The sequence below is a fragment of the Silurus meridionalis genome, chromosome 13 (assembly GCF_014805685.1).
Source record: "Silurus meridionalis isolate SWU-2019-XX chromosome 13, ASM1480568v1, whole genome shotgun sequence".
Classification (NCBI taxonomy): domain Eukaryota; kingdom Metazoa; phylum Chordata; class Actinopteri; order Siluriformes; family Siluridae; genus Silurus; species Silurus meridionalis.
In genome coordinates this window covers 26,378,999-26,392,082 of record NC_060896.1, presented here as the reverse complement: position 1 = coordinate 26,392,082, position 13,084 = coordinate 26,378,999, and the positions used below count along the sequence as shown (strand labels likewise).

The following is a 13,084-nucleotide window of genomic DNA, read 5'->3' as shown; positions in this document are numbered from 1 at the left end:
TCTCAGACAAATTACTATTATTTCCAGAAAAATATCTTTGGCTTCTGAAATCAAATCAATTGAAGTCACATTTGACTGCCAAAGCAGAAGGTGCAGCAATTTTAGCATCTATATGAATTGTAAATAAATAAATAAGGATTTATTTTTTTCAGAGTGGTGCAGTGCAACGTGCTGAAGACCTTACAGGGTCTTCAGTTTAATCCCTTACCATCTTTGTGCTCTGCATCTCTCAAACCAGAAAATCCTCCAGGTTCTCTGGTTTTATTCGACTTTGATAAAACATGTTGGTCAGTTATTCTAAACTTCCTGTCGGTGTGTGGTGTCCTGGGTACCATCTGACCAACTAACTGTTGTTCTGCACCGGCACTCACACTGCATGTTCCTGGGACAGACTCTGAATGGTAAAAATGTTTCGAAGGGAGAAAAAAAAGCCAAGAAATCTAATCTGGGGTTAATGTTCCAGAGTAACTCTTAAATTGGCTTAGAACTTCATTAGATGGACACCTGACCATAAGATTCCAATGTGTTTTTTGACCGTCCCATTCCACATTTAGTCCCCATTTGCTGTTCTAATGGCCTCCACTCTTCTGGATAAGATGTTCCACTAGATTTTGGAGTGTGCTCATGAAGATGTGTATGAGATTCATTCAACCACAAGGATGTTAGTAAAGTCAGGTACTGGAGTCCAATCATTCACATTCATTCCTAAGGTGTTCAAAAGTTTTGGATTTTTCAACTCAGCACTGTCTTTGTTCACAGGGGTATTGTCATGCTGGAACAGGTTTGGGTCTCCTAGTTCAAGTAAAGGGGATATTCATGCTACCACACCTAAAGCTATGCCTTCAACTTTGTGGTAACAGCTTGGAGAAGAACCACATGTGGTTGGAAAAGTCCCAATACTTGTGTCCATATTAAAACTGTGTTAGGGTTCTGTAGTAATGATGCTCAGGGGAATCTTCAAAAAATTCCTTGCTTTAAAATGTGGCGCCTAAAGAGAAGGGAGGGCGGAGCTAGTATCCATGACAACCACTTACCTCGAGTATGCAACCCCTCATTTTATAGGCTACATATTACTAAACAGTAGCACGTGCAAAACAAAGCCCCGCCCCTTTTATTTATTATTACCTGATGAAGAGACAAAAAGTCATTACGACATGAAGAAATTTGAGTTGGTTTAGGAGACACAGGCATGCAAGTGAAAATATTTTCTTTTCATCATGAGGAAGGGAATGTAAAATATTCAGGTGTGTGTGCATGTGTGTGTGTGTGTGTGTGTGTGTGTGTGAGAGAGAGTGTGTGCAAACCTGCAACGCACTCACACTGAGAAGTTCAGGATTCAATTAATTCAATAATGAATCATAAAAAAACGGTTTCTGGTTCAATGAGAATGTCTGGTTAAGATTGTTTTATTTATGGATTTTTGAGACACAGGATTTAACTCATGGGTCAAACGGTTCCTCTGAGACTGCTGGGGTTTCTAATACAGGTAATAAACCTCATCTCATCTCATCTCATCTCATCTCATCTCATTATTACAACACTGCATGACTGCTTTGCAAACTTTTTACCTGAAACAAACCTTCAAGAAATGCAAGGAATAGAGAATTTATTTGGAAACCAATCACTCCTTTAAAGCAGATGGGTTGAAAACAGCAGGCATTGTGAAACACTTATGAAACATATCTTCTGGGCAGATGTTGGTCTTGTATTGATGAAGACCTGCGTTACTAAATTCGAGTTGTAAAAAAAGTTTCTGAACTCATTGGATTTTTAATCACATGTTTTATCGTAGGATGCGCTTGTTGTAAAAGATGGAGTTATAGTACATATTGGACTCATTTACACTTTAATGCCTCGAATCAGAATCAGAATACTTTATTGATCCATTTGGGAAATTTGGGGGTGCAGTTGCTCACAGTCGAATTAAACTAATGATTGAAGTGAAATAAAATATAAGAAATGTAAATACATAAGTTATATATCAGGTGAAATGAAATAAAATGAATGTGTAGCAAAGAGTGAAACAGATGATGGAGTTATTGCACAATTGTAACAATTATTATTATTATTATTATTATAATTATTAATGCACTGCAATTGTTGCACACTGCAGAGTTGTAACTTAATGTTTCAGGTAAAAAAATGTTTCACTTTAAATAAAAAATTCTGACCAAAAAATTAGCTTCGTCCCCAGCTAGATAATAAATTGTCAATTTTTTCAGAAAAAAATAACGTAAATATCATTGTAGTTGCGGTTCACCTTTCAAGCCTCATAGGGTAATAAATGTTATAAACTACCTGCACCATCGGCTCTTGAACATTTTCAGTATCAGGACACATCTGTGAGTACTAAATCTCACTGCTGCCTCACAAATCCTTCCCTTTAACACAGGTATCTTTTGGCTGCCTTCACTTGGCTGAGGATTTCTTGCAGCTCCATATGAACCTGTCCAGTGTACAAAACAGAGATTCTTCTAAACACTGCATGCCTTAAATTATTGTTAAGAATATCCCGGGTCATGGAAGAGTTGTTACCCGGCAGTGTATACTGTAGATATGCCACTGTCTTATTTATTGTGTTTTGCCCTGTGTACTATCCACATTTATGGTTTTTCATGGAAATTAAATGTTAAATAATTAGCAAGAATATAAAAAAATATATATGATGAAAACCGGTGTACAAAAGATCTGAGACCTCTGCCCTTTATTAACCCCTTGTTCATATTACAATAAATACCAGGATTAAAATTCCAAGAAAAAATCTTACAAATAAACAAATAAAATACGATTTAAAAAATACAAAATATATAACCAGTGTTTTTTATTCTTTGCTCAGGTTGTAAGTTTTCATGGTCTGATTGGTTCAGCGTCTGTTCAAGTCCAGGTGAAGTTTTGCCGGTTTCCACTCAACCTTGAGCCTGAAACATTCTCACTTTTACTGGGGAATAAGGTATTAAAAACAGCACCCACAATACGGAGATTAGACCTGTTATGATTCTGTACCTCTGAGTATTGTGATTAACCTTTCAGGATATTTGATGCCCCTGTTCTAATTCTAAATGTGTAATTACATCCATACAGGACCATGTCCTGATACTGAACATGTGTGAACTGGGAATGAAAGTTTTTCTCCTTTTATAATGTAAATATAGAGCTCAAGACCTAAAATCTTGACTTGGACTTGGAATGGTCCCCTTCCCATTTATCCATGCTTGGGATCGGCAGTGAAATTATATAACGTACATGAATGATGTGCTATTAAACAGACCTGTCATATAGTTACCATCATAAAGTTTTGCCATTTACACAGTTTAGCTATAAGTGGTGAATGAAACTATGTACACAAACTATGTACTTGAGATAAAGTAGAGATACATGAAATGTGGCTATATATGGCTATAATGTTCCTATTATCATTTCTATCACAAGACTCTTTACTTAATCTACTCAGTTTATGTGAAAAGACTCTTAACACATCGATCTATTATTAGAATGATATTAATGAGTCGAACACTGATATCTGTTCAAAATGATTATAATCTCACAACTTGCTTTTTAACTACTTTTAAAAAATCACAAATAAAGTGTTCAAATCTGTAGTTTCTTCATCATTTATTCCTCTCCAAATGTTCTGCTTGCTGTTGAACTGATGCTGAGCTGCATGTTGGTGATCAGTAGATACACCAAAACCGGTTTAAAACAGAGCGAGTGCTCGATCCTGATTGGTGGATTGCTGCGTGATTGACCAGATGTTATCCTCATAAATAGAAAGAAACGACTGATTTTGCAAAATGGAGTTGAGTAAAAAGTCAAATATTTCACTTTACAATGTAGTGAAGTTAAAGTAAAAGTCTCCTCAAATCGAAACACTTCAGTGAAGTACAGACACGTGAAAAAGCTGCTTAAGTACAATAACGAATTACATTTACATAGTACTGTTCACTTCTGATAGACAGTAGATTGGCTGAGGCACAAAACTAAACATTCATTATATGGTGGTAACTTAATGGTTAAGGCATTGGATTTTGGCACTGAAGGTCATGAGTTTAAATCCCAGCAACACCAAGCTGCAACTCCTGGGCCCCTGAGCAAGGCCCTTAACCATAGCTGCTCATTTGTATGAATTAAATAAATGAAAGATTCTCTGGATATGGGCGTCTCCTAAATGCTGTAAACGTTAATATGCTACAGATTCAGTTCATATGTCAAATCCTGGGAATAATGATTTTATATATAAAAGAAATATTTATAAATTTTTACTTTAATAATGGTGGAATTAAACGACATCAAACGCCCAGGTTTTTAATAATGTGGTTCTATTATGTAATCGTTTCTCACTAACACTTAAAGAACAATGGAGAATGTATAAACATTCAGAATAATAGCTGATTTTAGCTGCCAGAATGAGAAGACTTGAGTCGAAGACATTAAATAAAACTGCAATAAAGATTCTGTTATAGGAAATGTGACAATGTTCTCAGTTTTACAGTTTTCTCAACTTTTACAATAACTCAGGTGTGCATCTTGTCTCATATGGTCTCTGTATCAGGTCCTCAGCAGCAGTGTGGTGTGTCAGAGTGTGTGTGAGTGTATCATGGACGTTCATGTACCACAGTCACCTCCTGAACGGAATCTGTCTTTACAATCGTACAAATTGGACCAGAAGCTGGAACAAAAGCTCCTGCTGGGTGAGATCAGCTCTTCACATTGCGGTAAAGATTTTCTTAAGTGCGCAACTGATCGGTTTAGAACATTTAACGTTTCTCTGTAGTTCCTCTGCAGAGCTCCTTTCTGAAGGTTGAGGTCTCCACCACAAGCGTTGTTCTGAACTGGACTGACTGGACCAAAGCGCACACACAGCACGTGTGTCTGGATGGTCAATGTTGGACACTTACATCTTCTCAATCATCACGCTTGGTGTCGGGACTCCAACCTGGAACACGATATGGAGTTACTGTGGAGCAGAAAACACACATTCACGATGGCAATATCACACTCATACAGAAGCTGCAGCTAGCTATTAAGACAGGTGTACACACACACACACACACACACACACACACACACACACAAAAACATTCCATATTTTTTAAATTGAAAGTCTAAAATGCACAAAAATAGAGAACAGCAAAATCAGGTCCCAAAAATCCAACACAAAAGCAGAGCAAAAGACAATCCACAACCCAAACGCAAAAAATAAACCCAAAACAACAATCTTCCCAAGAATTCAACAAGAACTTACACAGGACACAATAATGTCACACATCAGGCAAAGAAACTGAGCTCAAAGGGGAACTTGAATATCCTGGAGGCGATTGGATACAGGTGGAAACAATCGATAGCAAAGGAGGGACGAAGGGGCACAATGGCGACATCTAGTGGTTAAACAGAGGAAACATCAGGGAAAAAGGAACAAAAAAGTGTAGAAACCTAACAGGACTCTTTAAATCCTAACACATGCACATGCTCGCACATTCAATCAGATATTTTAAATGCATTAAACTATTCTAAATGCAGAGAACCCTTACCTTTATAGCTACATCATCCTGATACCTTCCTGATACCTTTTTTCACTTATGGCATGTGGTATTCATATTATGGAGTTTTTTATGGGTGCCATTCATTCTGAAATTAGCTATACCAGAAAAACAGTCTTTTTTACAACCAATCTGATGTTCATATTCAGATCTATGCTAATCCTACTGTGTATTATTCATATCTCTGACTCAAATCCTCACTGTGGTCCTGCAGGCCGGTGTCCTGTGGGCTGGAGAGCAACAGGGTGGAACTGTTTCCGGGTCAGACAGGACGTAAGGACGTGGTCTGAAGCACAGCGGGTGTGTGAGAGCGCTGGAACAGGAGTCCACCTGGCGAGTATGAAGACGGACGCTGACTTTTTGTCTCTTTCTGCCAAACTGCACTCCCACAATCACCTGGTGCTGCTGTGGACCTCTCTGAATGATCGAGGGGTATCTTTCTCTTTCTATCTTTTTTTCTTTCTCTCTCTCTCTCTTTCTCTTTGTCTCTCTCTCACACACAACCACACACACACACTCCTGCAGCTAAATTATTGAGCTAGACATTAAACTCTTGGAACTTATTGATATTGATAGTCAGGTCTGCAGAAAGCTTAAGACTATGTGCATTACACATTGAGTCCCACTTAGCTGTTATAAGAACCTTCACTCTTCTGGGAAGATGTTTCACTAGATTCTGGAGTGTGCTTGTGGAAATTCAGCTACAAGGGTGTTAGTAAAGTCAGGTACAGATGTTCAATAGGGTTTAGAGCTCTATAACTGGAGATCTTCCACTCCAACCCATGCACAGCAGGGATGTGATTCCCCATAACAGGCTGCTGTGAGTCACATCTCTATGCATATGATAAATTCAAGAAACACATGAAGCGTTGATACAGTAAAGTTTTCTGCGAGAAGACATTTATTTAGCATAGATGTAAGGAGTCTCCAGTGTCAGCACTTTGTTAGCAGAAAGAAGAAAGAGTCAAGGTTACTGTTTGTGTCTCTCGACAGGAAGAAGGTCGTCTGTACTGGGCTGATGGCTCTGAATATAATCTGAGTGTTGCTGTAATATCATCGCTCTCAGCCAATCAGACGGACTGTTTTGCCCTTCAGAGGAACGCCACAGGACCAGGCTTCTTCTTCACCTCTCTACCGTGTGATGTTCAGCTTCCCTTCCTCTGCCACATGACATGTGAGTAACAGATCGAGAGAGACAAAGAGAGAAAAAGAGTCTTACAGTGTGTGTGTGTGTGTGACCTATGTGTGTGTGTGTGTGTGTGTGTGTGTGTGTGTGTGTGTGTGTGTGTGTGTCAGTGTTACAGGAGTCTTTCTCTGCACTTTATGTGGACAGCCTGCAGGAGACCAAAGCAGTCTTCAGCTGGTCAGACAATTCGCAGCTCCTCTCAGCTCTTGGCTCAGTGATCACCCTGTACGTTTGTGATAAATCCGGTAGTCGAGTCTTCACACACACTCTGGTTGGACACACACTGAATAAGACGTGTGTGCATGGACTCTCACCTGGACACATCTATGACGTCTCGCTCCACCTTACACACCCTGGTGGAGCATCTCAAACCCTCGGTCCTGTTTTCATAGTTAAAACCAGTGAGTGCAAACACACACACACACACACGCACACGCACACACACACACACACACGCACGCACACATGCACAAGTTCTGCATTTTTCTTTTGTTGTCAAGTTTTTATATTCTTTATATTTTTTAGCTTATAGTCAATAACTAACTAAATAAATAAATAAACAAAAACATTAATAAATAAATAATTGCCTGTTTTTTTTTTTTTTTTTTACAATATATATATTTTTTAACAGGACCAAACCCTCCACAGAACATCACCATAACAAATATCTTACCCAGTCAGATTGCACTATGCTGGGCTGCCCCTGATTCTACCCATGATGCTTTGTTTGAGCAGTACTTCCTGCACTGGGTGGAGGTAAAGTCTGGAAAAGGGCGGAGCTTGTGGTTGAACAGAGGAAATCTCAGTGCCGTGATTGGTGAGCTGGAGGCTTATCATGTGTACAGAATCAGTCTGGTGTCAGTCACAGCAGAGGGGGTGGAAAGCTATGAGGCCACACCCCTGGTTGTTTACACAGGTAAGATCTGTCACCATCTGTGGTAAGTGGTATCTTAGTGGTCACCACACTAAGCTGCCACTCTTGGGCCCCTGAACAAAACCCATAATCCCATAGCTGCTCAGTTGTATGAATGAGTCACTCTGCCTAAGGGTTCCCGTCAATGTAAAATGTCACCATATTTATTGGCACCCTGTAAAAAAGAGCATGCAATGAGTGATATTTTGAGATTAAACATACAGGGTCCATATTTTACCATTGAAATTTTAACCCTTCAGTTTAAGACTTTAACAAAAGTTTTTAGTTAATTTTGAACTCATGGTTTGTACGTATATGTGGTGCAAAGATTTAAATAAGATTTAAATCAGAATAAGATGGCTGCTACGACCATGGAAATATTGTTATTAATTCTGGCAGTTCTGTTGAAGGGTGCCAATATTTTTATGGATCTGACTATATTTGTGTTAGATTTTATTGGCACATCAAATTTTATGCTTTTCAGTCGCTTTAGTTGAATTCGATGTATGTGTGTGTGTGTGTGTGTGTGTGTGTGTGTGTGTGTGTGTGTGTGTGTGTGTGTTTTAGAGGTTAGTCCTCCACACAGTATTTCAGTATCAGATATCGGAACAGAAAACGTGACTGTGTGCTACAAACAGCTTGATGATGAAAAGGATGATAAGTATCACATCCAGCTACGGCCACACGCTCTACATCAGGAGCACTCTCCAAAACCCGGGGTAAATAGCTCAAAATGTACTACATTTACCAAGCTTGTACCTGGTGAGACATATGATGTGGGCGTGGCTATAGAAAGGGGCGGGAACAGGAGCCAGGAGAAAACACTACAAATCACACTAAGTAAATATCAACGTTTCTTTTATAAAAAATTTTCCCATGTATTGTTGCATAGACTGACTCAACTAAGTCTGTTCGATTGTATTCGATTCTTTCAGAGCCGGAGATGGTCAGAGACGCCGTCCCATGCGCAGTGGACACGGTATCTGTGCTCCTGTTCGTCCAGATGCCTACGAGTGGTGTTTATGATGGCCTTGCTGTGGCTTATAGTGGGAACCGCACCTGGATTCCGATGTCCAGGGAGACGAGTAAAGCAGTGGTGGGAAATCTGATTCCGGGAACAGTGTATTATTTCCAGCTGCTTGTCACCAGCAGAGGTGTGAGCAGTGACAGCTTCAGTTTGCTCCCGGTCAGAACCTGTGAGTAAACGAGGAGCAATATGGGATGCTCCTCCTCGCTCATACATGTGGATGTGATTTGTATTCACTTTACAGGATCTTTAGTTAGATAATGAGAAAGAGAGGCAAATAAACAGTAAAAAAGTGATGATGCAGTAATCTTCAAGATCAAACACAAATGTGTGTGTGTGTGTGTGTGTGTGTGTGTGTATATTATGAGTTGCTCAGTAGCTCCTAGTTTTAAAACCATAATGACTGTATAAGACTGTAGAAAGAACATTACTTATAATCTTACACTCCAGTGCTCATGTTAGTTCTCACTCTCCAGTGTTCGGTAATGCTTAAGGATTTATAATCACACTCTTGATGTCACCCAAATGAGGATGGGTTCCCCTTTTGAGTCTGGTTCCTTACAAGGTTTCTTCCTCATTACATCTGAGGGAGTTTTTCCTTGCCACAGTCGCCACGGCTGCTCATCAGGGATAAACACACACCGTTCACCTTAACTGTTGATTTCCGTAAAGCTGCTTTGAGACAATGTCTGTTGTAAAAAGCGCTATAGAAATAAACTTGACTTGACTTGACTTGTATGTGTGTAAAGGTTTGGCGCCTCCAGTGCATGTGCGTGCCGGTGTTGTGACAAACAGCTCAGCAGAAGTGCTGTGGGATCGAGCACAAGGCCATGAACACACGTATGAAGCCCTTTGTATCGGCTGCACTGACACCGTCAAGGTAGGATCTATTGTAGGATACGTTGCCAGTTCAGTCAAGATTCAAGACTTTTGTTTTCACAAATATTAACGTTATATTGAGAATATGACTTGCAGAGAAGTGCAAACCTAAAAAAGAAAATAAAGTTTAAAAAATATGAGAGAAATATGAGAAGAATGAGAAAATAAGAGAAGATACGGTAAAATAATTAAGTGGTATTTAAAAAATATTTTGGATGTGCAAAAGGAAATACAAAATGATGAACACTTTACAATAACAGTACATAAATAAGCATATACTAATATATAAACTAAATGTGAGTTAAGGCATGCAGTGGTGTGAAAATATGTTCCTGATTTCTTATTCTTTTGCATGTTTGTTACATTTTAATGTTTCAGCTCATCAAACTAATTTGAAGAATAGTAAAAGATAACACAAGTGAACACAACATGCACTTTTTAAACTTCATGGCAAACACTTTTTCACACCACTGTATACTAATCAAGAACTAATCTTCACTACACCACGATTCATGTGTGAACATCAGCTACCTTGATTACATCTTAGTACATTTTAGTTAATTAATAAAACACTTTAGGTTAAGCTAAATGCAACTTGCTGTATGAGAATGAATATGAATTGAAAGTACATTATTTACATACATTATCAATAGATAATGTATTTAAATAATGCACTTTCAATTCATATTCTTTCTCTTGATTAGTATATGCCTTAATAGTGATATTAAGTGTTACCACAAAATGTAATGAGGTATAACAATAACAAACCAAAAACAATAACAATGACAATACAAGGTGTTGTGTGTAAATGCAGAATGAACATGAGTATGACTGTAAAAGTAAACTGAACATAAGAGACGTATGGGATTAGTGAGATGTTCATGCTCGCATTAAGAGTCCTGATAGTTTATGGGAAGAAGGCCATCAGACAGCGGAAGTTCTTGTCCGATGGCAACAGATCTTTACAGGTAGTTACTGGGATGATTAGAGTTTTTGATAATCTTAACAGCCCTGTTTCTTGAGTAACTGATGTATATATCCTGCTGAGAATGTAGAGTAAACCATGAGATGTGCTTTGCTAAGTACTCGACTGAGTCAGAATGCTTTCTAAAGCCTGCAGGTTTTCAGGATTACAAGCAGTATTAATTGAAGCAGAGGTCCATGAACGCAAAATTGTGTGTTTTTGAATGTGTTTGTGTTTTGCAGGTGCAAAAAGTGTCCCAGACTCGGGCGGTATTTCATGATTTGATCGCAGGAAAGCTGTGTAACATCTCAGTGCGTACAGAGAAGGAATCTTTTAAAGACAGCGCACCTGTTTTTATTACAATCAGAGTTTGTATGTACACACACACACACACACACACACACACACACACACGCACATCTACACGCACACACACTTTTTTAGGTGTATTATCATCAGACTACGTGCATAAATATGAGAAATGATCGTGCATACTTCTGTGTGTGTGTGTGTGTGTGTGTGTGTGTGTGTGTGTGTATGTATATGTGTGTGTGTGTGTGTGTGTGTGTGTGTGTGTGTGTGTATGTATGTGTGTGTGTGTGTGTGTGTGTGTGTGTGTGTGTGTGTGTGTGTGTGTGTGTGTATATGTGTGTTCGGACCCAATATCATTATTACACTAATGTATCTCAAGATCTTTTTTTATATTGCATTAAACATTTTTTAAATTCATTCTATTTATTTGGTTTTCACCATCTCGCCCCACCACTAGTCCCCAGCTCGGTCTCATTACGGCTTGTGCGGAGGACAGCGTCGTCTCTGTGTGTGAGCTGGAGTGAGGGACCCGGAGTGTGTAACTCTTTCATGCTGTCCATCAGAAATTCCACCTACAACCTGCAGATGAGGCTCAGTGTCTCTGATGAAAGGTCTGAACGTCAGAAATCTCATCCTTCTCAAGCATTTTTCTTTAATTTCATCCTCTGAATTGTGTTTTTGTACTTAGATGGTATAACTTTGACCGTCTTCCTCCTGGAACTGTTTACACAGTCGAGGTGATAAGTGTGAGTGAAGAGAGATACAGTTTTCCCACCAAAATTACTCTTAACACCTGTGAGTACACGTGCACCACACACACACACACACACACACACACACACACACACACACGCACATCTTAGCAATTGAAGACACGCACTGTATAGACAAAAGTATTGGGACACCCGACTTTTCCAGCCATATGTGGTTCATCTCCAAACCGTTTCTATAAAGTTGTGTGTAGGATGTCTTTGGATGTGGTAGTATAAAATTTTCCCTTCATTTGAACCTGTCCTTGCATGTCAATACTCCTGTGCACATAGTCAGCTCCATAAAGAGAAAGCTTGGAGTGGAAGATGTTGAGTTGTATTTCTTATATAATCATCTCATAATAAGGATTTCACATTTAGTCCCTATTTGCTGTTATAATAAGCTTCAGATTTCTGGTAAGATGTTTCAGTAGATTCCATGCTCATTGGTGTAGATGATGTGAGAAGGCCTGGGGTGCAGTCAGTGTTCACATTTATCCCAAAGCTAGTGTTTAATAGGGTTTATAGCTCTATAGCAGGCAGAGATACAGATACAGTACTATGTTTCTGTACTTAAGTAGATTTTTCTGGTATCAGTATTTTACTTCACTCACTTCACTTCTTTTTATTTTCACTCATTACATTTTTTTACACAAATATCTGTACTTTTTACTTCATACATTTTCAAACCAGCCTTTTTACATGATCAATATTTATTTCTTCTCACTGCACCGTTTTCAGACAATCAACCGATTTCTTGTCATCGTACGGCTTTTTTCAATCTACCGCTGGTGTATCATTTCCTGGTTTATTCAGTATTTCAGTATTTCAGTATTTTAAAACATGAGTATCTGTACTTCTACTTGAGTGAAGTATGTGTGCGCTTTTGCTATCTCTTATAGTAGGAGATCTTCCACTCCAACCCATGTAAAGCATAGACTATATAGACAATAGTATTGGGACACCTGACCTTTCTTGCCATGTGCTTTGTTACCACAAAGCCACAGACACACAATTGTACAGGACGTCTGTGGATGCAGTACAATAAAATTTTGCGTGGTGGAAACCCAAACCTGTTCTGATATGGCAAATGCCCCTGTGCACAAAGCCAGCTACATGAAGATCTGGTTTACATAGTTTGTAGAAAAAGCTATTGAGTCTCCTGCTATAGAGCTCTGATCTCAACCCTACTGAACACCTTTGGGATGAATTAAAATGCTGACTGCACCCCAGGCCTCCTCACCTACATCAGTACCTGACCTTACTAACACCCTTGTGGCTGATGAACACAAATTTAAAGAAGCACACTCCAAAATCTAGTGGAACATCTTCCCAGAAAAGTGGAGGAAATTGTAAGAGCAAACAGGGGCTAAATGTCGAATGTGATTGGCTGGCTTTGTGCACAGGGGCATTGGGTCTCCTAGTTCAAGTCAAGGGAAAATGTAATTCTCCAGCATCCAAAAACATCCTATACAAGTGTGTGCCTCCAAATTTTTGGCAACATAACAAGTTTAGGG

The 13,084-nt window shown here is 39.0% G+C and overlaps 1 protein-coding gene and 1 long non-coding RNA gene across 4 annotated transcripts in view; one reads left to right on the top strand and one right to left on the bottom strand.

Annotated features, from left to right (window-relative positions):
* Positions 1 to 1,168: 1,168 nt before the first annotated feature.
* The window catches only part of LOC124396079 (phosphatidylinositol phosphatase PTPRQ-like), a 53,644-nt gene continuing 41,728 nt past the window's right edge, over positions 1,169 to 13,084 (top strand). For 2 of the 3 annotated variants that reach the window (XM_046865052.1, XM_046865051.1), the window contains exons 1-14: positions 1,169 to 1,486; positions 2,837 to 2,950; positions 4,550 to 4,688; positions 4,772 to 5,029; positions 5,752 to 5,969; positions 6,531 to 6,711; positions 6,834 to 7,124; positions 7,355 to 7,639; positions 8,204 to 8,476; positions 8,572 to 8,832; positions 9,413 to 9,543; positions 10,749 to 10,878; positions 11,276 to 11,429; positions 11,507 to 11,613. In XM_046865052.1, the coding sequence (XP_046721008.1) occupies positions 1,442 to 1,486; positions 2,837 to 2,950; positions 4,550 to 4,688; positions 4,772 to 5,029; positions 5,752 to 5,969; positions 6,531 to 6,711; positions 6,834 to 7,124; positions 7,355 to 7,639; positions 8,204 to 8,476; positions 8,572 to 8,832; positions 9,413 to 9,543; positions 10,749 to 10,878; positions 11,276 to 11,429; positions 11,507 to 11,613 (2,587 nt within the window). In that variant the 5' untranslated portion in view covers positions 1,169 to 1,441. The remainder of the gene's footprint in view (positions 1,487 to 2,836; positions 2,951 to 4,549; positions 4,689 to 4,771; positions 5,030 to 5,751; positions 5,970 to 6,530; positions 6,712 to 6,833; positions 7,125 to 7,354; positions 7,640 to 8,203; positions 8,477 to 8,571; positions 8,833 to 9,412; positions 9,544 to 10,748; positions 10,879 to 11,275; positions 11,430 to 11,506; positions 11,614 to 13,084) is intronic. The other variant, XM_046865050.1, reaches the window with a different exon arrangement.
* Positions 4,428 to 5,334, bottom strand: LOC124396081. The gene is made up of 2 exons (XR_006927718.1): positions 5,243 to 5,334; positions 4,428 to 4,954 (listed from the first exon to the last, which is right to left on the bottom strand). It is a non-coding gene; the product is annotated as an uncharacterized LOC124396081 (long non-coding RNA).